Consider the following 24,328-nt stretch of genomic DNA (forward strand, 5'->3'; position numbering starts at 1 on the left):
TTCCACTGGGTCTGGACTTCTGCTTCAGGGAATGACATAGAGCTATCTGTTATTCTGAGTTAATTTTAAAAAGGCAAATGAACATGCCAAAGCTCTTTATTTTTCTCTGGGGTTTCCTCTGTAGAAAAAGACTCTTGACTCTCACGTGACAAGTGATGTGGGCCTTTTTTGTTTGGTAATTATTCATGGCCTAGAAAGTATTAATTACTTTCTGGCCAAATTCTTTTTTTTTTTCTTCTTCTTTGCCTCGATCAACAGTGTTATCAAAAACAAAGGGCAGCTTTCAGTTCCATTATGCCACACAAACTGTATTGAATTTCCCATGGGTACCACATATCAGTTCAGCTGTCTGTGCATTTGTACATCTCTGCCAATTATAATCCAATTTGCACCTCGGTATCCCCACTGATGTAGGTTGACTTATACCTGCAATCACACTCGGACGCAAGTTCACACTTAAACTCCCCTTTGCTGCTTGAATTAGAGTGACGACAATTTATTCAGCAAGGGGAAGAAACAACTGATAATTACAGTCAGATCGTCTGCTTACGATGTACAGACTTCCAAATTGAAATACTCTGGCTGTTGACAAACACAGTACAAAAGCAGCACAACCTCAAATACAGTGCAAAGCATACAATGGGCAGTAAACATCAGATTCTGTTCATATAGTTTATATAGATTCAATTTTCATGCATACAGTATGGTTGCACCTGCAGAGGGAAATGTCATGGGCATTAATGGTACATGTACAATGAGGTAATTATACTGAATAGTGAGTATAGCGCACCGTAATGAATAGCTGAATTAGGATTAAGTCACATGTCAAATTACACTCAAACCCTAACTATATAAACATACACTCGGTGGCCACTTTATTAGGTCCACTTAATAATGCAGTTCAGTGCAACAACAGCTCTGCCATAAATTCTACCTTTAAAGTAAGTTTTGGTTGACATTGTGGAGAATGTGTACATTTAATTCTTTGTTTATCACTGAGGTTGTAGTTTGCAGAGGTCTTGTACTGGACTATATTATATTGAGAGGTGTTTCTGATTTTTTGTCCTCCCTATTTATATACAATTAGAGGGGACAGAATAGTGGAAACAGCTTTCAATAAAATGCATTCCACTACAACAGCAGCACTAACTATGAGCTCAATGCCAAACATAGAATTGAATGAGCACCTCTATTACTGTGGGAAAAAACACACACACAAAAAAAAAAACCTGAGCATTATAGGCAGCAGGAAAGTAAACTTTATGGCACAAACAGTTGGATTGGATTGCGCAGGTGTACCTAATAAAGAGACCACTGAGGGTACACTATATTTATCATACTTTTTAATCTCACAGTAGATCCACATAAATTCTTCACACTTGCAGAATATTCAACAATATGCAACATACAGACTATTTATGGTCTCACATCCAAGGGTGGTGAATAGTTGATGCAGATGGGCAGCAGTACCAGAAACAAAGACATAGATTTAATTATGTATTAAAATATTTTGTTCATGTGATTAAAGCAACATAAGCCGTTAGTGATGCCCATCAAACTTGCCAAAATGTTATCCATGATCATCAACTGGACATTATAACATCATTCAAATCCCACTTCAAGACCCACCTGTTGAAACTGGCATATTCACTCTCATCATCCCTCCCCAGCTGTTCATTTTGCCTCTTATTTATTATTATTATTTATTTTTAAATTACTGTGTTGTGTACTGTTGTTTTAGTGTTTTATTGCCTGTAAGGTGTCCTTGGTTGTTTAGAAAGGTGCTGATAAATAAAATGTATTATTTATGACTGCTCTTTAAAGTTGAAATATCTGCAAAGTCACTGATTTGAAAGGTCAAAAATGATGCTAAATTATTTATCTGTTTATTTATGTGTGTATTTATTTATTTGGCTTTCATATCAAATTTCCATTACCATCTTCAGTGGTGATGTCATGCTGGACTGATGGGTGTGAACAGAAACTGCAGTCTGTAAAAACTCACACACATGGCGAGTGTTGGGATGCGCATACATTTTTAGTCCATTTTTTCTTGTTACACAATCACAACCACTCCTCTCTCATCAAATACAGCTGCCTTTTTCCTTAACTGGTCATCTTGTGGTTTAAACTTTTGAAATGTTTCTTTTTGCCTTACGTTCCGACTCGCACGGCAACAACCTGTTTCAACAGAAAACACATCAAGTGAAGGAGGCAAGAGACTCCTGTGATTTTAAGACACACTTCAGCCCCAGAGTGTGAGATCAGCTCATCACTGAGGTTGTGAAAGAGTGTGTGATGACATAAATCGATCTTCAGGTGGCAGCAACTACGTAAACAGAGTTAAAAGGCACCACTGGCTCAGTGGTGGTGTCGTTGTCAGCATCTGGTCAGTGCTGGCTTACCTGCAAGCTTCATATATCATGTCCTGCCAGTGTTTCCCCTTAGCTGCACAAACAGCCAAAATTACAGTGTGAGGAGTTACATTTAGATTAGGCAACGGTAGTAATTGAATTTTGGGTGCTGCGGAAACACATTTTATGTCTACAAAAAGATTGATGTACCATGAAGTAAATGGTCACATGTCTTGGAATAGCATCATTGTAAAAGGTAACAACTTCATCCATTGGCAATGTGCATGGCATGGCCAAAGAAGGTACTGGCAGCACTGAGAATAATTATATATCAGAAAACAGATGCATTTTGACAGATGGCCTCCATAGGGGTTTGTAAAATAATGTATAGCTTATTTGAAAGAAAAGAAAAGAAAAACAGTTGGTTTTCATGCAAATATATGCAGGTTGCAGCACATTATGCCATATGCCACATATGCCAACTGGAAATAATCCATTATCTTAATCTACTGTCGGTTAATTGCATTGCTATACTGTTTGTTGACGTGTTTACATTTATATATGATTTTGTAGATTGTTTTATAAGCCCAGAAGAAGGCCCACATGTCGCGTTGAACTCAGTGCCACAAGTGTTGCCAGAAGTGTTTGTCGAATCGTTTCTTTTCCGAGGGTCACACGTCTCTCGAGTTGTCAACATAATTAGCATGAAATTGTCTCTTTTTCACAGGTGACAATGGTAAGTATACTTCCCTATTTGCATAAATCTCATCAAACGATTGGTGTCTCGCTCAAAGCTCCTTTGTACCAGAAGGATAAACTCACCTTTGTGGCTTTCAGGGGGATTTTCAGTGTTGCTTCTGTGCAAATGTCACCCAGTCAATCATATTCATCACAACCAGTTTGAGTTAATTTCTGAGTGGCTGCTTACATCATGTATCTTGCTTTCTGAGGAGCTCATTTTCCTTTTCATTTATTAATTACGCGACTATGTGAACTTTGTATTGGAATAGGCAGGGTTTCCTCTGAGGAGGCGGTTTAATTTTCAGGTGCCGTTGTCCCGGATTTGACTTGTTAATTTGTAAGCTGTACGGTGTTTGCTTGTGTTTACGCATACCCTTGTGATTAATATAACCTTTCACTACAGTTACTGATCAGGAGGTTTGCATTGTCAGATCGCTGGCCCAGACAACAATGCATTCAGGGTGACAGACCCAAGACAGCCTTGCCAGTCCCATGCATGACAAAATATACCGATAATGAGAGAATTCAAGTTAAAACAAACAAGGGTGACTCTTGAAGCTTTATTCAGTCTAATATATCATAATGAAGGTCACAGTGAGTCAGTGAGTTGCATCATGGAAATCCTCTCCATGGCCTATTTTTAATGCCCAGATAAATTTCCCACATCTCAGGGCCATCGTCAGACGGGTGACATTGAAGGAGAGCGACTGTTCAATGTCATCACAACCACCACTTTTTCCAAGCGGCATATGGGCAAGAGGCTTTTCTGTTCCACTGATATTTTAGTGGCCTGTCATCATCAGAGATCAATGGGCACTGAAGTTAATGACATCTGTCAACATTTTTTATGAAGCCCATTGAAGAGGGAAATGGAAATAATGGAGTGCGGTTGATAGCCCATAGGCTTATCTGCTGCCGTTGGCTGGCCCCCCGGTGCTCCAGGTGATTGACACAGGGAGTTTGTGTGTATGTGTGTGTGTGTGTTTACTACCTGTGAAGTCCATTGAATGTTTAACTAATGTGCACTTTTAAAATGCCTAAGAAATATACCCTACTAATCAATTGTTGTTGAGCAATTCACTTTATATTTGTAAGCAATTCCACTTCTATTTATTTTAAGCATTGACACATGCTTATAATTATATTTATTCTTTCAGCCTACACCTTATATCCATTTTTTTTTTTTTTTTTGCCATCAACTGTCAACTGATTTTTTTTTAATAGTTATACTTCACCCAATGTGAAAAAAAAGCTATTTTCTCGGTGCAGCTTATCCATCCAGATAGTTTTTGTGTGAGTTAGCAAAACTTACTGGCTGCTGCAATTTCTCCCAGCGTCTCCATACAATGGGGCTGGGTGGGTATTTGTTTATGGAGCTCAAACCATCAAAAATTTACAGTTGGGAAAAACTCAGCAGCCACAGCTCTTTCCAAAAACCATGACATGGTTACCCTGCATAACACACAGCCCTCAGGCGCGGAGAGCTTCACTGGAAACTATTTCCTACCGATTAACACCAGCATACAGTATCTATCCACCCACAATCTGTGTGAATGCTGGGTTTATACACTAATATTTCTTATTTGTATTTTGGTGAAATGTTCCTTTAAGATTTAGTAATGTACTTCACTGAGTTTTACATACTTCACATTTGCTGCTCTCCAAAACTCAAGGGCCAAAAGCAAACCCGACGCGCCGAACCCAAAAAGTGATTATAAAACATCCTTTCAACACAATAACTCACTGCAACTCCACAAGCCATTAAATAGCTTTAAATAGTCTTTCATTTATACTACTCCATTTGATGATTGTTTTTGTTTTTTTTTTCTTTTTTTAATTGCTCACCACATTGTCTAATTAGTTTGCTGGCAGTTAGTCTTGCGCCGCGTTCATGTCATGTTGGAAAAACAGAACTTTCTCGCTTTAGTTTGACAACTTTCATATGTTTCACTCACTAAAATTATTTGTGTGTATACATTCACAATAAACCATAAACAGGCAACTGCAGATATTGCTTACTTTTCATAACAACAATTAACTGTGACAGTGTGAATATAAGTGACTCTACAAACCCTGCTTTAATTACCACAAGGAGGCTGACATGAATGTTTTTTTGTTTTTGTTTTTGTTTTTTTCTCCCAGTCAGCTGTTAAAGAAATTCTGATAGGAAATGAATACAGCATTAGAGCATGACAGGAGCGCAACATTAGACTACTTTAATGGTCTAATTTGCAACAAGCTCATGCGAGTTACACACAATACTGCAATACAGACAAGTTTCAGGCTGTGGGTATGTGGGAACTGGATGTGGGCAGGTCTCAGTGCGGTGTAACGGCTCTTGTGTTGAGAGAGTGCTTTAGTCGCTTTTTGGTTCCAGTGTTAGCCCTCTGGGTGTGTATTGGAGAACGGTGCTCCCAGCGAACTGGAAGCACATGGCTCAGCAGTGAAGAAAGTAGCAGAATTTAGCACACAATTATCCCCATGACAACATTAACAAGGAAAATAGGGCCCAAATAAGGCTGAAAATAAGGAGAATTATCCCTTGAGGTAGTTATCCTTTTTCTTCTTTCCTTCTACTGAGCCCCTATAAGTGATGGCTTGATGCCAAAGTTGGTTATATATGCACAGTATAGGGCACATGACAGCTGCCATCGTCATCATCATCACTGTCATTATTATTATCATCATCAAAATACCATTTTTTCCCTAGATGTGTAGTACGGTAAACACATTAAAAAGGCATTCACATTATCGCTGGTTAAAAAGCCATTCTGCCTCATCAGGTTGCACATTGTGCCGAGGCCGCTGGGATGTACAGTTTCAGCTGGCTTACATCACATTTTCTACATCCAACGAGAGGGCAGCTGCAACTGTCAAATATAATAGGGAACACACAAAACGATCATATTAAAATTGTTTTCCAAATACGTGATGTCATGAGCGGGTCTAATTTTGTTACCCTAGTTAAAAGAAAAAGTGACCTTTGAGCACATGGAAATTTGTTGTGGCAGACAGCACAGTTGGGACTATTTCAACCTTTACAGCAGCTGTTTTCTCTGCTGCAGGGAACCTCGGCATTGTCATTGTTTACCATCATCTCTCTCTCTGAAAATGGGCCCATCTAATGCTTGCCATCTCAGTCTGGAGACAGCATGTGACAACAATATTACATTTAAAATGAACGCCGAGAAACCCAGTATATTCTAAGTGTATTCCAGCAAATGACTGTTGCTCATTTCTGCGGAGAATTGCATTGAGAATGAGATCAGTACAGATGCTCCAATATGTGCTGGATACAAGCATCTGTCTAGAGATTTGGGGGGGTTATTTGCTTGTTGTTCGCAGCATATGTCAGTGGAAATGCTCCCTTTCCACGTTGTGCTGGTTAGAGTTGAATCACAAACCTGCCCTGCTCAGTTCTGCCCATAAGGGGAAGATCTTTACGTCAGAAATACTAATCAACCTAGTTCCATAATGCGCTCCCTCCATCTATTATACTATTCTTAGGCTTCACCTCAGCAGCAGTGAGATGTTTTACAGTATTGATCAAAGCAGATGAGCGATTTCTATGCTAAACCAATTACTAAGAACCAAGCAGGGGCATTAATTAAGCAGAGGCTGTGTGCTGCTCTTGACCACAAATAAAGTAGATCTCAATAATGATCAAGTATTTAGTGGTGATTAAGAGTGTGATATGAAGAATGGGTTACTGAGGCAGGTACTTACGAACATGACCCTCTTGGGAATGTGGTCTGACTCCACCAAAGGATTCTTGTAGAGCCAAAGCTCCTCTGGTTGAATGACTCTCTCAAAAGGCTCCAGGAACTCTGTGAATCTGTGGGATAAAACAAACACATAATGGGCTGTATTTTAATGATGCGTGGTATGAAGAGCATGGCGCAAGTGCGTTAAGGGTTTGTTAAAGTCCACTTTTGCGATTTTAATGACAGAAAAAAAGGGCTGTTGCACCAGGTGTGTGGTTTAAAGAGGTTGTACTGAGTCTCTTCATTAATCATGATTGTGTTTTGGGTGTAATATGCAATAAACCAATCAGAGTGCCATCTCTCATTCCCTTTAAAAGCCAGGTGTGCAGGACTCCATCAAATCTCCCCTGAGGTGCAGCAGGCGTCCCTGTGTGTGGAACAAGCAGAGTGGACACACACTGGCACCTGCCTATGTAGTTGCACATAACTATCTTGATAATGACCTTAAAATAACAGTGAAAACTGTGCCACTGACTTCAGACATGTTTGTTGATTTCAAGTTGATTTCAAGTGCCTGCAGATTGCAATGCACCAACAATGCACCTGACCGCTCCTCATTTTAAGACCAGCATGCCCATGGGCACACAATGTGGGCACTGGACAGGAAAATGACAACTGCATCGGTTGGAAACTTGCAAAGACGCTTGCATCGCGGTTGGTGCCGCTTTGTGCCGGGTGTAACACAGGGCCTGTAATGTTCGGTCATCAAGGCATTCACAACAAACCTTTATCCAGTGCATCTTCTACTGTGTGACCAGCCTTACTTTAATGGGATACATAAACTGGTTGTCGGGGGCATCAAACCTGCGACTTTCCAGTTACAACAGCTCACTAATTTAAATGAGTAATGGCAGGCCATTACTCATTTGAAGGGCAACAGCAGTGATTTTGCATGTTTAGCATAGTATCTACAAATTGTATATGCTTCAACTTTCTGCTATTGTTTTGCTGAAGCAAGCAGATGTAGTTCTGAATTCTGATGTTATTTTTCTCACCTTTTATCCAGCTACTATAATCCATTCATTCCACTACGATATGAAAATTTACTTTCCAAGACATCAAACTTTCTTCACCACAGTGTTCCATCACCGTCGTAAGGTTATCAGTTTTACTAAAAGCGTCAGTATTATTGTGTTTTGATGACTGGAACTGCTGGAAATTGTACGAGAAAATAGTCCCCGGGGAAATGTTTGCTTTACACACTAAATACTAGTTCTGTGGTTTATGAATGGTGATAATTTTGTTCGCCACAGATGCAGAACACTATTAGGTGGGTGTTTCAACCACAAGTTCATATTTGAAAATCGAGGGATTTTGATTATATGTTGTGAAATCTTTAGTACCCACGAATGATTTGCAAAATGGTTGGTAAAAAGTGGCTAAACTGGAGGAAACGGGCCAAACATTCAAAATCACTGGTATGGTCATCAAACTTTGGATTTGTATCCAAATTTTAATTTCATGTCATTTTGTCTCATGTCAGTATTTAGTGAATCAAACACAGGTAGTGTGAGCATTGTACATCTGATTATGTATTCATGGTGTTTTCTAAAGGATTGTGATTTTTTTTTTTTTTTTTCAGAGCACAATCACAAAGGGTTGGAGTTCTTCCACAATCGCAGATAAATGCTGAGACAGGCAGCTCTATGGACAGGGCGACTTCACCCTAGATCACCTGCACTAAAGAGCCCTGCTGTCTCACCCTCATATTGAATAGGAACAAATTAGCATGCCCCTGCTTCCTCCTGCCTCCCTTTGGGCACCCAGAGATCTGTCAGACACGACCTTGTTCTCTGTCGTCCGAACAAAGATTTTTTGTCACCCCGCACCCAAACAATTCAGCGGCTTCCTCTATTCCACAGCGGTGTCACAAGCTATTTCCTAGGACCTCAGCTCAATGAACACCAAGTAATTCAAATGCGCGCCTCAAAGCATAAGTCGACAATTTAAAACTAGTGTACAGTGTAGCTGCACGAAACAAGCAACAAAGAAACCAAAAAAGAAGTTTCAACATTTTTTGGGCGGGGTGAAATTTGGCTTTTTGGACAGCTCAAGATCTGGTGGGATTGTCAGGTTAATTTCTCCCTGTGACCCCTAGTGACGGAGTTAAAAAAATAACCATAAGTCCTTACCTCAGTGGCCCGGGTTCAAATATGTCCCGAGCCCTTTGCTGCATGCCACTCCCTCTCTCTTCCCTGGCTTTCCTGACTCTCTACTGTCACTGTTGAATAAAGGAGAAATAAAAAATTCTCTATAATACAATATAACTACTTAATTATCAGTTTATTTGAGTATGATCCCCGGCTTGTAAATTGATCAGCCGCTCTCTTGTGTTTCATGGAGACTATAGTACTATAAGGCTGTCTGGCTTGTGGGCCAACATTATCAACTGAAATTTGCAATTTTGTTTTTTAAAGATTTTTTTTTTTTTTTTGGCATTTCTCCTTTATTCAACAGTGATAAGAGAGAGAATCAGGAAAGGCAGGAGAGAGAGAGAGGGGATGATGTCCAGTAAGGGACTCAGGCTATTATTGAACCCGGGCCACTGAGGTAAGGATTGAAGTAAGGACAACATGTTTTACCATAAAGTGGTAAAATATGTTTTATAATGTAGCTGCATAAAGATTTGAGAAACAGTCTTCATTCTTTCAGAGGGACACCATTTCAACTGCCCAGACCAGTTGATAATTAAAAGTCAACAGAGAAAGTGATTAAGTGATACTTTTCAACAACTTTGTGCCCTTCAGAAAACAAGTGATCACCCATCTGTTCTGGTGAGGCTGCTCGGTGGCCAACAGCAGAGAAGTGAGAGTGAACTGGGCAGCTCGCAGCTGTGGATGAGTTTTACTGCAGAAATGTGAGGCAGGTCATTGCCTAAAAGGCACATGAATGCTCAGAAAATCTTTCCTGAATAAACATGGGGTTATTTATTCATTTGGTCATTTTTTATATTTTGTGGAAAAAATCTCTTAATGCTGATGGCATGCAATCCAATTTAATTACTTTAATGTTTTTTAATTATTTAAAGACATATCTATTTGTTGGTCTGCTGATCACCGCGTCATCACTTTTTTTTTTTTTTTGTAGAGAGCACAGTAATCAGTGCTAGCTCATTTTACAACGTGCTGGGCCTCTGTGCATGTATCTGCTGTTGCAATGGATTTACGGCACGCGGTGCACAACAAATTACTCTGTGCTAATGACACACAATATGCCTCATGAATGACTCAATTTTCCCAGCTGTTTTTCTATCAAGCCACCCTGTTCAGACTTCACAGACAGAAAACGTTATTTCAGTCCTCAGGGATTTAAAGCAAACTGACCCATGTAGAGACATGGAGTCAATCAAGGCAAATCAATGCCTCCCACCCCAACACACAAACACACACACACACACACACACAGATACAGGCCCTCACCATCTCCCAGGTCACTGACTACTGCAGTGGTCAACCTGTCATTGTGCACAGCTTATCGTGCAGCCAGGCCCCTAACATCTTAATGAGTTTCAGGCAAACATTCACCTAAAGTAACCCCAGATCTAAAGAGCACTCTGCAGGATGCTCGCTTTGGTAAGTCTTATGTTAGGATATACGTGCACAAAATCGCAACTATCATGAGACACAGCAATGGCCTTATCACAGGGTATGTGTTTCTGTAAAAGCTGTGGTGAAATAAAATATCATGACATCTATTAAATGCAGCGAGCATTTCACGCACAGTGGCACGCAGGAGGTGGTCAGATTCAGTGTCTACTCGATACAAGCGTGCCATTTTGACAATATGCTATTATGACAATCAGCTTCCAAATAAAACAGCTCTGGTGGCTGTTTGGAACTGATATTGGAAAGATATTTATTTCCAGATCTCAAAAAAGGATGTAGGTGGCGGCTGCAGACAATAATGGATGTCTCAGCTTTCATTTTGGCACTCTTCAAATGGGTTCTCAGCGTTGGTGCTAGCCGTCAGATCAACATCTATTCAACATTAAAATGTTTGCTGGAGATGATCTGATTCATAACCTCAAAGTGTAAATGCCTCTTGGACATGGAATAATATTCCTTTTTTCTTTTTGAGAATTAGCATCAAATCTCCTCCAGCGGATCAATACAAACCACAAAGGATTGCCCTTGGCTCAAGATTGAGATTGAGTTTTTGCCTCACTGTGCTCTTTCAAACTATAAACTTTATTAAAAAAGACTCCAATAGGCTTCAGTCTAGGCTCCAAGGCTCACAGCATCAAACACAGTTAGAATTAATCAAGCCTTTATCTTTTATTCCAACCCCTTGGATAGAGGTATCTGTCCTTCGTGGAAATGGATGTGCTTCTATTGTCATTTACAGGCTGAGATCAAAGTAATAAGATGTGCATCCATTACAGGTTGTGACAGAGGGTACATTTGTCAGCGAGGGAGGAAGGACGATGCAGATCATTGCCACATTAGCAGTGCTAATGTCAGAACTCATAGAGGCAATACACAGCATGCTCCCAGGGGAAAAATTGCAATCACATTGGATCAACTACTGTCTGCGAACAAGAGAGAGACATAAGGAGAGAGTGAGACAGATAAAGAGAAAGAGATGGGAACAAGGAGGTAGAGAAATACAAAGATATGAGGTCTAAGTAAAAAAAAAAAAAATCTTCAAAATAGCAAAAGCAAAGCAAAAGAAAAAAACTCGAGGAACAAAAAAAAATCTAAAAACAAGACTGGGGCTGGTTAAACTGAAAACAGGGGAGGACATGAAGTTGCAAAGCCACAGAGGAGCAGAGTTTGATCTTGTTTGATCATGCCTGCTCGCAGTGCAGGGGCCGATCATCGTTTGTCTGCAGAGGCAGACTCTCATCAGCGCTACCATGAGACCCCACGTCCTCTGACACAAACTCTCCCCAGAATAGATGAGTTTATAAGTGCCCATAAATACAAGGCACACAAAAGGCCCTGACCTCAGCACCGCCTGGTGGTTGTCTGGGGAGCACCTTGTTCTCCTTTATTTACCAGGATTAGCTCTGTGTAGTCGCGTTATTGAGCAGAGGCACAATGCCTTCAATAAGGACAAAAACCTTATTGAAAGACTGTTAGAGCCCAGATAACTGACTAAGCCTAATGAATGTGTTAAATTCCTAATGACAATCAGTGTTGATATCATACTGTGGAAACTTCAGGGAGTTACAGTGCTGAGAAGCCTCATTTCCTCCTAATGGTTTTCCTAATTGTAGGGGTCGTTAATGTTCAATGGACAAAGGGTATGCACACATACATCCGCATTAATTTCCATACAGAAGAGATTATAATTACCCTTTGGTCCTGGATGTAAAACTTTAAGTTTGACCTTCCCTAACAGAAGAAAAAAAAAAAAAAAAAACTTTTTAGCACTTTGCATCATCCTCTTTTCCTCTTACTGAAAGATCTGCAGTTGGGCAAATTTATCATCATCATTTCCTATCCATCTCTGCTTGATGCATATTCTGAAACTGGCAAGCAGAACCACAAGCAAGAGGATAAAACTGAGTTATTTCTCTCTCTCACCCAACTGCCACACTTCAACAGAGATATAGCACATGGCAGCGTCAAGAACAATAAGAGCAGCTAATTTGAAAGCCCTTGATTTACAGCAGCGTGTGGGGAGACAGTACGGATATGGCCTTGGGAATACGTATCTTGAGCTCTGCCACCATGACTGAATGTAAAACAGTTCAGAAATTACTCCTTAATTAGTTCGATATGCTGCAAAGCAATCATGGATACAGTAGCTTAGGATAGTTCAGTTTGGATTAAACTATTAAATTCTGGCAAGCTCCCATTTCGACAAAACCTGCGTCTGCAAGTAATCCTTTGGCTGGATTCCTGTGTATGTGTATGAGAGAGGGTATTCATGTATCAACCTAACACAGATGTAGCCAAACAGAAGCAGAGTGATTTTATCAATATTGATCGCACTATACCTGCTAGCAGAACACGTCCAAGCAAGAGCCAAAAGCCCAGAGCTCTTATTAAACTACAGTCACAAAGAATTTATCTACTGTTGAGGGAGGCTACCGAGCTCTTCTACATCATAACTCACTTAGCAGTCAGAGAGTGTGACCTTCACCCATCAAGGGGATTCAAAAATATCAGGTTCAATGGCTCTGCAATGTCCTGAGCCAACAGGGTTTGCCAAGCACTGCACATAAGAGGAGATGTGGTCTACATGATCTCGATTCATAAATCTATCTCATTTCTAAATGACAACGATTCGCTCGCTCCTATTCCACTATGCAGCCACACTGGGTTCATGTGGTGACTTAGCCAGCCTACTCGGAGGAGACAGAGCCAGAAAGTTTTCAAGTGAAAAGAAAAAAATAAGGAGTGACATTGAGGAAAATCCCAGTGGCGAGGACATGAGTGATGATGTGCACATTCCAGCATGTGGAACTTTTTTTCAGGTTTAAACCCAGCAACGATGTACAAGGAGTCACAATTTGCAAGCATTGCTTTGGCATCGTCGCAGCACCGCACCCTAACCCTAACAGTACGGATCTCTATAACCACCTCAAACGTCACCATAAAATCCAAAATGAGTTAGCCATGAAGGACAAACAAACCACATCACAAAAACCCACCTGCAAAACCACACAAACCTCAGTAACGCAAAAGTTATACAGCACATCGCCATATGCATTATATTATAAGTGTTCTAATATAAGAGAGGAAAAGAGTTTTTTTTTGTTGTTGTTAAAAGAGACTTTTAAGTTCAAGTCAGGCAATTTGCTATATTATGTCATCTCTTTAAAGTCCTGGCTAGACAGCAAGCAGATGCATTTTTTTTTTACTTTTTGCATCTAAGAGTGCAAAAAAAATTGTGTTGTAAAGAATCAGGATCTCAATTCTTACACAGAAAAAAAAAAAAAAAACATGAGTCAGATTTTAGCAAGAATCTTCCCTTGTCACTAAGTACCAAAGTTTTGTGACGTGTTGTGGGCGTGGCCAAATGAGCAGCCCGTCTGCAAAATGAAATGATCACAGCTACACCTTCCTGAAACAAAACCTGCCAGATCGATAAAAACTCCTACTCTGCATGCTTCTCTCTGTCAGGAAACAGCATGGTGTCACCAACAAAGGAACACCAGAGAAAACAAGGGTTGACAGCAGCGGGATTAGAAGTTTCAGTTGAAGAAAACTTAGAGACACATTCATATACTGCAAAATCAAGACGTCTACCCCTTGTGTGAAAACGCTGTATGGATTATTATTCTGGACAGAGGTAATGCAGTGGCAGAAACAAAACAATCCACTGAGGGAAGATGACATGATTTGTCTGTGCGGCTCTCCGCTGAGGAATAACAGACAACTGGTGAAATGTTAGCGCTGAAATCAAAGTTTTTCACAGGCATTACACAGCATGTGCAATAGAGTCTGCCCCGTTCTACTAATTATACGCTCTGAAGACCCGTTGTACTAGTGTAGACAAACATGACAGTCACTTTTTAAAGGAATACTCCAACATTTTTGGCAAAATACCCATCTTCTGACTTTCCCAGACTGAGATAAGATGTTAAATACCATTTTTGCCTCTGTATGTCCAGTAGTTTGGAGGAGGAGAGGCACAGTCGGAGGTAGGGGGGTGAACACCAACTTTATTTCTTATTGTAGACATAGTATATGGCAGAGCAAAAAAAAGGGAAAACAGGTATGAATTATAGGCTGCGTCTTACAACAAATATGCAGCACAAGGCAAAATGCATCTAAAAGTGCAGAGTAAAAAGAGACGAAATGAACTGGTTGACCAGGCAGGGTAGAAAGAAAACAGACCAACTTTTATTTCTAAAGCTGCAGGTGAAACTAAAGATCATATCACAATTCTGGGCCGAATTCAAATCACATAGCTGCAGGACACTGTGTGCACTTTCATTTGCAGGCGTTTGATTGCATTTGAACCCACGTGAGGGACGGAGCAGGCGATAGGTTCAGATGTTAGGACCAGGTTGTGTGTGTCCAGAAAAGTGACTGGGGAAAAACAATTGGGTCTGACCATCTGCCATGTCTGGGACATAAGTTTTAATAGAAATATCTTTTTAGTCACGGCAGTTCAGGGGTACTTCGCTGCCTTCCTCTCAGAGCCTGATGGCTCCCTAATGTCACCCCATCTCATTACTTGAGCCATTCAGTCCTACAGCAGGGAGCGAGTGAAAAGTGGCTGTGAGATTTACAGGCCAGCAGGATCAGAGGTTGTGTTGAGCCCTGAGGGAAATTCCACTTTGTCTTCTCTTCAGTGCATCTCTAGGTTCATTTGCCACTAGCAACTTCCCATTCGGCCTCTTAAAGACCCTCAAATCCAATTGATGAACTTGGCCGCTCAGCAGAACTAAATGGTCAGTGGTGAATGATGAGAGCATAAGCCTTAATACATTTTACCTCTGAAAACGTATAATTGGGTCGAAAATGTTTATGGAGGAGATCAAATGGAGAGGAGAAGAGATACTGAGACAGAAGGAACGGTGCAGAATTGAACAAAGAAAAACTCCTGGTTCTCTGATTCCTGACTGAGAACTTCCCCAATTAACTTCGTTCCCAAGCTTTCTGCTCCACGGAGCCTGAAAGAAGGTCTCCAATTATTGTGAAAAAAGGGAGAAAGTTACTGTACTGAGACCCACTGTTCTGTCATTGATCTCTCAAATTGTCCATTCAAGTGTGAAAAGGAAAGAGCGATTTGTTAATTGCCCCACAGGAAATAATTTTGGTGAGATGTGAAATGCTGACCACAGATGTTTTTTTTTCAGATCATTATGTCTTATTTATTCAGACCAGTGAATCACAGCGTGCATGTTCTCCACAGCCAGCTAAAGTCCAATATCACTTTTTACAGTCTCAAAGAGCTTTACATGCTCAAAACTTTACAACAAAACCTGAACAACACCCCCCCCCCCCCCCCCCCCCCCCCCCCCCCCCGACTTAATCCTCATAGCGGGCAAGAAAAAAACTCAAAAAACGAAGTGAAGACGGTCCTTTGACAATTGGTTTGTTTTTTGTGCCGTTGTTTTTATACTCAACAAAGGATGGACGTTCCCTTTAGATTCAGCGACTCAACTTGTTCATCCATAATTGATGAAAGTGAATGAAAGTGAAGGGACTACTGAAATGACCGCATGTTCTGGGAATTTGGAATACATGTTTCTAGCAAATCACTTTTTTCTTTTTTTTTTTTTTTGCGGGTTGGGGGGTGGGCATAATTTCACCTGCAGAAACCACTGGGTTGTTGTATGTCTCTGACTATAGCAAAGTCTATAGCAAAACAAGCAAAGACGCTGTAGCAGCTTTAAATTTCAAACGGTGATTTCTTCATCCTCTTTAAAAGATTGATATAATAGTGTCTCCGAGAAGTCCTTATTTTGCCAGCCACTTGTTTTTTTTTGCCTTTCAGCTTTTACTGAAAGGCAGTCTAGGCAAAGCTAATCCCAGTAGTGGCTGAGACAGGTCAAATCAGTGATGCACTGCATGAGCAGACAAACCACACTCAGCACCCAAAGGTGCTTTAGGTTGTCTGACTCTTGTTGTTCCACGGCCCGGGCTCAAACGAAAGAGTGATCATGCTTCGACCGTGGAGCAGACTTCTTTGTGAATGTCGCAGAGTCAGCACAATCCACTGAAAGTTTCTAAAAAGACCTAGTTCTTTTTTTAAGGAATGTATGGACTTTCAATTTGTTTTTCTTTTGAAGTCAGCTCTGTAACGCAGGCCTTTTTTATGTTTAAGTGGCCATATAGATAGAGTTGGCATGACGTGACATAATCACCACATATACTAACTTTATGTTTCCTTTTGTATGATATACCAAAGATGTGGGATTTCCTAATCAGGACAATGTGGCAGGTAAATTGTTAGTGAAATAAAAGAAATAATTGACAAAACATTCTGGGACATAGTTACTGTGCTGGGCAATGTGACCAAGTGCACCCACAGAGTCGGGCTAAAACCAGCTTTAAAAAAAGGCTTTTTCACCCATGTCTGATAGCTATAGTACAGTGAACTATTGTATTCCCATAATGATATTTTCTATCATCAGGAGGTGGTTTGTAATTTGTGCTGCCAAAATGTTTCAACCTACACAGAGTTTAAAAGAAAACTTTTTCATGACTGACACATGACAGTCACTGCAGGGGAGCCTCAGCTTATTCCAAACTAATACACCGAACATTACTGTCAAAAAGGAGTACAGCGAAGTTTTTATTTTTTCGATTGCTTAAAATGCCATTCCTTACTCTGCACAGTAAAAATCCTGAGTTTGCTATTTCAGCAAAGCCAAAACTAGCTCCTCTGGAATAGCAGGATTAAAATAAAGATGGGTGTCCTTGATTTAATAAAGCGCCGCCGCCACAATTCGATTAGGGCTGGGTCACAGTGGAGAGAGAGGAGAGACTGAGGATGCATCTCTGATTTAATTACACTGCTTTATTTCTTTCTTTATTGGACCTGTATCCCACAGCACTGCTGTGCTGTTTTGACAATCATTGTGTCTTTATATGTGGTGTTGATTGTACTGGGACCAGCAGAAATGTGCTTTTTGTGACAGGGAAATTCAGGCAGGCTTAAGTAGTAATCTACCCAGCAGACTCCCAGGAGTCTCCTATAGAAACGTAAAGTCATAGAAATGTGAGGCGGCACGTTTTGGCTGTAAAGACGCCAGACTGCACAGACAGCCTTGAGAACGGAGGGTATTGAAGCTGGATGTGAGGCAGTGGAGGAAAGCATGGCTGGTAATGGCGATGGGTTTAAAGACTGGGGTGTGGAGACAGAGCTGAGGCCGGGGGACTTACGGCTTTGGGCTGAGGCAATAGCACGCCTCTTATGATAAACAGAGGAGCACATCAATTCTCACACCCTTTACCAGCATCACAGCCGCTGCCAAAGGAGGAAAAAAATGTAAGCAAGGAGGACAATATATTTTTTACCCAAGGACCACAAAGTCAAGCAACCTGCTCAGGGGAAAATTATAATGCATATAAAGATGTGCTGAATGCTCCTTAGAGAAAACACCTTAGCCATTGCCAGCATAGTTAATGAAGCAGTTGTTTGGATGAGTTGAAAAACGACAGTCCAAGCATTACGTATTCTCCCGGTGGCTTCCCCTACTGTACTCTGCTATGCAACACCAAATCCTGCAGGTGGAAGGGATGTCACACTTCCTTTCTCTGTCTCTTTGTTTGTGTTAGTAGTTACACTCAGAGCTCCGGCCAAACGTGTCAAGAATGCTCAGCATCAGCCCTGTGACAAGCAGGGAGGAGAGGAGGGGAACGGGACAGATGCTGAGTGACACTCGGCCAGCTCTGTCTTCCCTGGAGACTTCCCTTCTCAAGCTGGCTAAAGGGTATAAAAAATAGAGAGAGAAAACACCATCCGCTCCCTGTCAGTCAAAACCCTGACACAGGACGCAGAAGAAAATGCAGGATCAATTCCTATCACACTGTGTAATTACCCTTTCACAATCGCCAATTCAATAAGGTGAATGAAAGAAGAAACAGTATAATGAGGAGAGAAATGAGAGCTGACTGGAGATGACTACAGGTGGCTTGTAGGGATGAAAACTACAGGGACACTTTTAGAAAGGTCAGGGCCCTGTCTGCATGGCAAGTATTAGGAAATGCAATGGTCTGAAGCTGGCAAGACATGGCCGGGGGACACTGAGGTATTGGGGAATCATGGAAGCATGGCGGGGCGGAGGGGGTGAGGGGGTGAGGGGGTATCCAGCTCACAGCGGGGGAAGAGAGGAGTCAGGCTGCTGTGCTCAGATGATTTCCCAGCAGGTTTTGCAAATGCTCAATAGGTCAGTGCTCCATATTCATGGAGCATGCTGGGTAAATGCATCAGCTTTACCACACCATTAGCATCAGATCATCAGATTTGTTGGGTTACAGAAGTCATTTTCAATTCTGCTCTTCACAATTTAATGCTTCATAAATGTTCATTAGTAAACCTCTTTGCTCTGCCTTGTAGCACCTATGTCCTTTGGATCAGGACCAGAGCTTTTTGGCACGTGATGTCAGTCTCGTATGTGCATCGCTAAATGTGAATTGTCATTGTAATTGTCATAAATCTATTTACTGTCTATTGCACCATGTAGATTTAAAGGAGAAAAAAATCAGCCTTGGATACTGGTGGACTAAATGTCATGAATATGTGATTGCCAGGAGTTCTTATAAAGTGTTGTAGTTTCTTTTATTTATATAATTACTTATTGCAAACCCACCAGAGATCCAGAGAACAGGCATATGACTTATTGCATTCAACTGTGGGTTATGCACATGTCCTTGTGTTATGGTCTATTGACGCAACTGTTAATGGAAAAAATTAAATTTGCTCATCCACCATAATGGATTTCTCCCTGTGTTACTGTTAAATGTAAGTGCAATATGACAAGTCGAGAAAAAAGGTCTTGCTCTGTATTCTGAGAGGCTGACGCTGAAATAAATTCCCAGACCCAGGAATGCAAAGCACATTATTGATAGTTTTGAACAATTTCTTGTGTATTTTAGTGCGGATTTTGATTAAATTCGCGACGAGCACTGCGAAATCATCCTGTGACCTCCAGTTAAGCCACAGTCTTTGAAGGGTGAGGACTTGAGAATTATCTGTCACTGTAGCTCTGAGTCCTTTGCACATTCAAGGTTAAATCTGGATTACATTAGATCTCGCCACTTTGATTCTTATCAAACATAGCAGGCCTGCGCAGGCAAAGAAAATTAAATCAGCAGGCGAAATAACTAACATGTGCAGTCACCTCAGAGGATGTGTGTGTATGTGTGTTTGAGCTTACTATACACAACGTTCCAGCTCTCAGCAGCGGTGGCCCTACATTGCCAAACAAGATATATGTGTGCAGTCCTGTGTGTATGCATTGGCTGGGTGTTAATAAGTTAGGCAGGAGGGTAAATATGCAGAGAGGGTAGAGGGAAAGCGAGAGGGAGGGAAGACATTTGACCCAGACACCATGATCACTCACACCGGCTGTGATCTTCAGCGCAGACGAGGGATTGGGCCACCAAACTGACATTTATCAGGGCTGACATGCTCATTATTCATCCCAGCAAATGTCAAAGACGACAGCATCAGACGAGAAATTCCAGTTCGTCAAGTCTAGGCTCATTCATGGAGCGCAGCAGAGAGGGGAAAACATAGACGTACCCCTCTGCACACAAACACACACACACACACACACACACACACACACAGAGAGAGAGCATTAAACCAGGCCATTAGTTGCATCAGAAGTTAAGGTGCAATAATGAAGAGAAAAACACAGACACATACATACACATCCGAGCATGCAGGCAGGCACGTACTCTCTTTCTCTCGCTCTCTCTCTCTCTCTCTCTCTCTTACACACACACATACAAACACACACAAAGTGATGCTACAGTGCATCTTATGAATCTCCAGAATAGCCACTTAGATGTCCGCTGATCTGCAAACTCTCTCTCCTCTCTCACTACTACACTCCCTCGCTGCCCTTAGGCAATTTGTGCTTCGGGGTTATTTGAATTTATTTCCTTTACCGGTTTTGTATGCATTCTCCTGTCTGTGTGCCGCTCTTCTCCATGGTGAATTTTGATATCATTTAGATTCTGTCTTCCAATTCACCCTTGTCTCTCTCTGCCATCTTGTTTTTGTATCTTTTTTTCTTGTTGCAGGAGATGTGTGTTTATAAGCCTTGAAGGATTTCTTTGTCCCACGGCAAAGAGAGAAGATTAGTTTTCTTCTCTTCTCTTCTATTTTTTTTTTTTTTTTTTTTTTTTAGTTTCCATGATTTGCATATGCAAATAGACCCAAACCCAAAACCTTTTAGCTCTGACTGGCGCTGAATTTCCATTTGAGGATAATAACGATAATAAAGATTTGCTCTGCTGTTCATGCATGTCTGCACACATGCTCTGACACACCCAGTGAAAGAGTAGAAGGTAAACTCACCTTACCCTCAGGTTAACCACATTTTTATTTCCACATTGAGCACAATCTACCAAATTTTCTAACTGGGTATTTTCAAGAGGAAATAATGCATAAATATTAATGTGTCCCTGAAAATAAAATGGATTTTTGATAAGATTATTTGCCTTATAACGATTAGTGACTTCAGTAATTGCTAACCACAAAACAAACCCATGTATTCATTCCTGAAAATTAGAAAAAGAAGAAATCATAAAAAATGTTAGAGATGTTCCTTGATCTCTTGTCCTGCTGTATACAGTTTATATTATGTATCTGTGGCAGAAAATCGATTATCAGTCTGCGGTGTGTTGTCTGAAGAGGGGAGCCACGAAGGAGCCCTCAGGAAAGGTGTTTGGTCTGACAGCAAAACTCGGGGACTTGATGGATGGACGTTAACACACACACACACACACACACACACACACACACACACACACGCACAATGCAAGCATGCACCCAAATGACTACTCCAGGGGAAGAGGAGCCTGCTTGTTGTATATTTTGAGAATTGAGCCAGGAGACTGCTGAGGAGGGGAGACGAGTCTTTCATCTCCTCGCCCCCTCATCTGCCTTCACACAGATAAGCGTGCAGGGTTGGAAATGACAGCAATGGAGCGCAGCCAAGAAAATACCTGGAAAAGGGGCAAGGGAGGGACAAAGGAGTGGCAGAAAGAAAGACAGAGGGGGTGGGGGGGAGGGTATGCAGCAGAGAGAGAGAACAGAAAGAGTACAATAATAGAATGAGCATGATGGGAGGAAGGGTAACGCAGTGTGTGCTCAGCTCCGACAGGTGCTATCACTTCCACACTCCTTCTGCACCGACTTTGACCCAGCATCCCTCCAGCGCTCTGCCTCCCCGCTACTGAACACCAGTCATCCTTCAAAATCTCATCATTAACTGCAAGACTAATGGGCAAACCATCAGTTTTGCAGAGGCATAGTCTACACTTTACATGTACAGTAGCTAAGCTCATAAAATATCATCACCTTGAATTCACCCCACTGTACTTCATGAACTTGTTTTATTATTATTATTATTATTAGTAGTAGTAGTAGTAGTAGTATTAGTATTAGTATTATTAGTATTAGTATTAGTATTATTAGTATTTGTAGGCTACAGGTTTATTTCAGGAGCTGTATTCCGGCTTGGAACAACAAGGTTTCATTCCTCCGCCAGTTTCTCCCAAAGTTCAATATTTAAATCAGGACCCATCAAAATATTCGTTTCAGCTCCATCTTATCAAAATCTGTAGCCTTAAAAATCGATGATAATAAAGCACAAGGCACAAAATAGGCACATTTTAAAAGTTACTGATGCTACCGTTCCACTTTTTGCGATAATAATGATAGATGAGTATGGATTTTATGCTTAATCAAGGCTCATTGCTGGTTTACCAACTAAATTGCAATAGGCAGCTCAGTCTAACAACATCAGATATCCTTAAATTGTCATTTGTGTTTGCCGTCATCCTATGAAGCTCTGAGTTAGTCAAATTGATTTTTGTTTCCTATCAGCGACAGTGCAGCTCCAAAGACGGCTCTCACCGTGGTGTGTAGTTTATATATTGAATTAGCATTTTTTAAATGACAGTTTGAGAGCAGAACAGCTGAGAGAAGTGAGACAGATGCACAGAGAACAGAAGAGAGACTCAGTGAGACAGATGAACGAAGGAGAGGAGCAGCCAAATCTGTAGAAGAGGAGGGGAAAAAGCCAGAAAGATCTATCTTCATGGATCTGTGTGAGATGCAAACACCTACATTAAAAGTCTGTGCAAAAATAGATTATTTTACTTAGGGGCAAATAGAAACAGCCACAAATACAATGACATAGGGGTCAGTAAATAAATTGAAGCATATCGCTGCCATGGCAGAAAAAAGAAAAACACATCAGTGTCACATTATAATATGAAAAATTTATTGTTGTAACAAGATATTTTTCACCTTATTACAGTACACAAACGTTATGTCATTAAAAGAAACTTTCCTTGTTATAACAATAAACTATTTATCTTGTTATAAAGTGAAACGTGTCGTGTTATGATGTGAAACACTTCACATTAAAATTAAATAAGTTCTCGGGCGGAGGTGGACCCTCATGACTTCCACTGGCACTTGGCATCCTTGAATGGACTGGCAGCACCAGGAGCCAAAACGGGGATGTATCCGTGTTTTGAACTGTTTCTACCAAGCCTCGGGTTCATTCTTCCTTCTGTACAGCCGCATTCACTTTAAAATCCTTCTACACTCGTCACAGTATCATCCATAGTGCCTCAGCTGTCTCAGTCCAATGTAATGAGCCATTCCTCAGTTTATCAGTTCTTCTCATCCATCCTCATTGCTTCATACCCTGTTGTGCACTTTTCATCAGTATACATCAATGCATATTTATCTCGGTAGCTGTATACTGATGAAAGCCTCTATACAGGCTGTGTAACAATGTACTCTGCTTACTTTCTCAGTTGCAGTAGTCCCTTGTGTACATGCACAGACAGACTGTGGAACACAGCGCTCATTGCACTGCATTCATAAAAAGAATGCTATTATTGATGTTGAATATTTTATGTTACTTTCCCTTGTTATTGCCTTTTGTTTACTTAATTCTTTAGCAAATAAATCTGGATTTGAACTTGCAATTGAGTTTTAAAAGTTCTTGTGAAACATAGCCAACTTCACACTCCTTAATTACAAATGAACAGTAGACCACAATGGTATGATGCTGCTTCAAGCGCTGCATCTTTACTGGGAAGACATCACAAAACCGCAGTTATCAGCAGAGAGCGACATTATGATTGCAGTTCAAATAAACACGGTAGGATATACTTGTCAAGGCACTGCACACAGGTACAATGTGCTCACCTTCAAATGGAAGAACCATACTGATGGGTAACTTACAGTGTCATTCAGCACTGTGTAATCACTGGGTCTACAGCCTATAACGCTCTCCACTTGGATTCTCAGATGTGCTATTATACGGGTTATATGTTTATATGGTTGATTGCAGCCAGCTTGTTACCACATAAGCCATCTCCCTCTTGGCTGCAAAGTCTGTGAAGTCTCATGTTCCCCTGATGGTGCAGCTATCCAGGCCAAAGGTTTCCAACATTTTGCATCCAAGAAGGAAATCAGTATTCTGTTGTGTATACCATGTTGGTGGAGGCTGTTGCAGCCTGTCACACAACAATTTTCTGTGAAGCAGTTTTATCTGTAGCTGTAGGTCACATTTAGGCCCCTTTCAGCCGCACTGATAAGGCGTACTGTCTCCACGCTACCAAGGCCATAAGTCTGGGGCACGGCGGGCATAGGGAGACGAGAGCAGGCAGATTGCCACCTTTCATGATCACAGAGCTGGTGACCTCTAACATACTTGGGTAAGGATGCCAGTGCCAGTGAGCAACCCTCAGAACTGGTGTGGTGCTACACAGAGTTCACACTTCTCCTCAGCTGAGCATCAATAAACAGAGGACATGCAGTCTCCCCAGATCTCCTTCACTCTGAGAGCCGACCAGAACCTCG

At 41.1% G+C, this 24,328-nt stretch overlaps 1 protein-coding gene across 1 annotated transcript in view; it reads right to left on the minus strand.

Annotated features, from left to right (window-relative positions):
• The window catches only part of plpp4 (phospholipid phosphatase 4), a 59,805-nt gene that overhangs the window by 26,710 nt on the left and 8,767 nt on the right, over window positions 1–24,328 (minus strand). Inside the window, exon 2 of the mRNA XM_030069871.1 lies at window positions 6,822–6,930. Within this exon, the coding sequence (XP_029925731.1) occupies window positions 6,822–6,930 (109 nt within the window). The remainder of the gene's footprint in view (window positions 1–6,821; window positions 6,931–24,328) is intronic.

Source organism: Myripristis murdjan, chromosome 15, assembly GCF_902150065.1.
Source record: "Myripristis murdjan chromosome 15, fMyrMur1.1, whole genome shotgun sequence".
Taxonomy (NCBI): domain Eukaryota; kingdom Metazoa; phylum Chordata; class Actinopteri; order Holocentriformes; family Holocentridae; genus Myripristis; species Myripristis murdjan.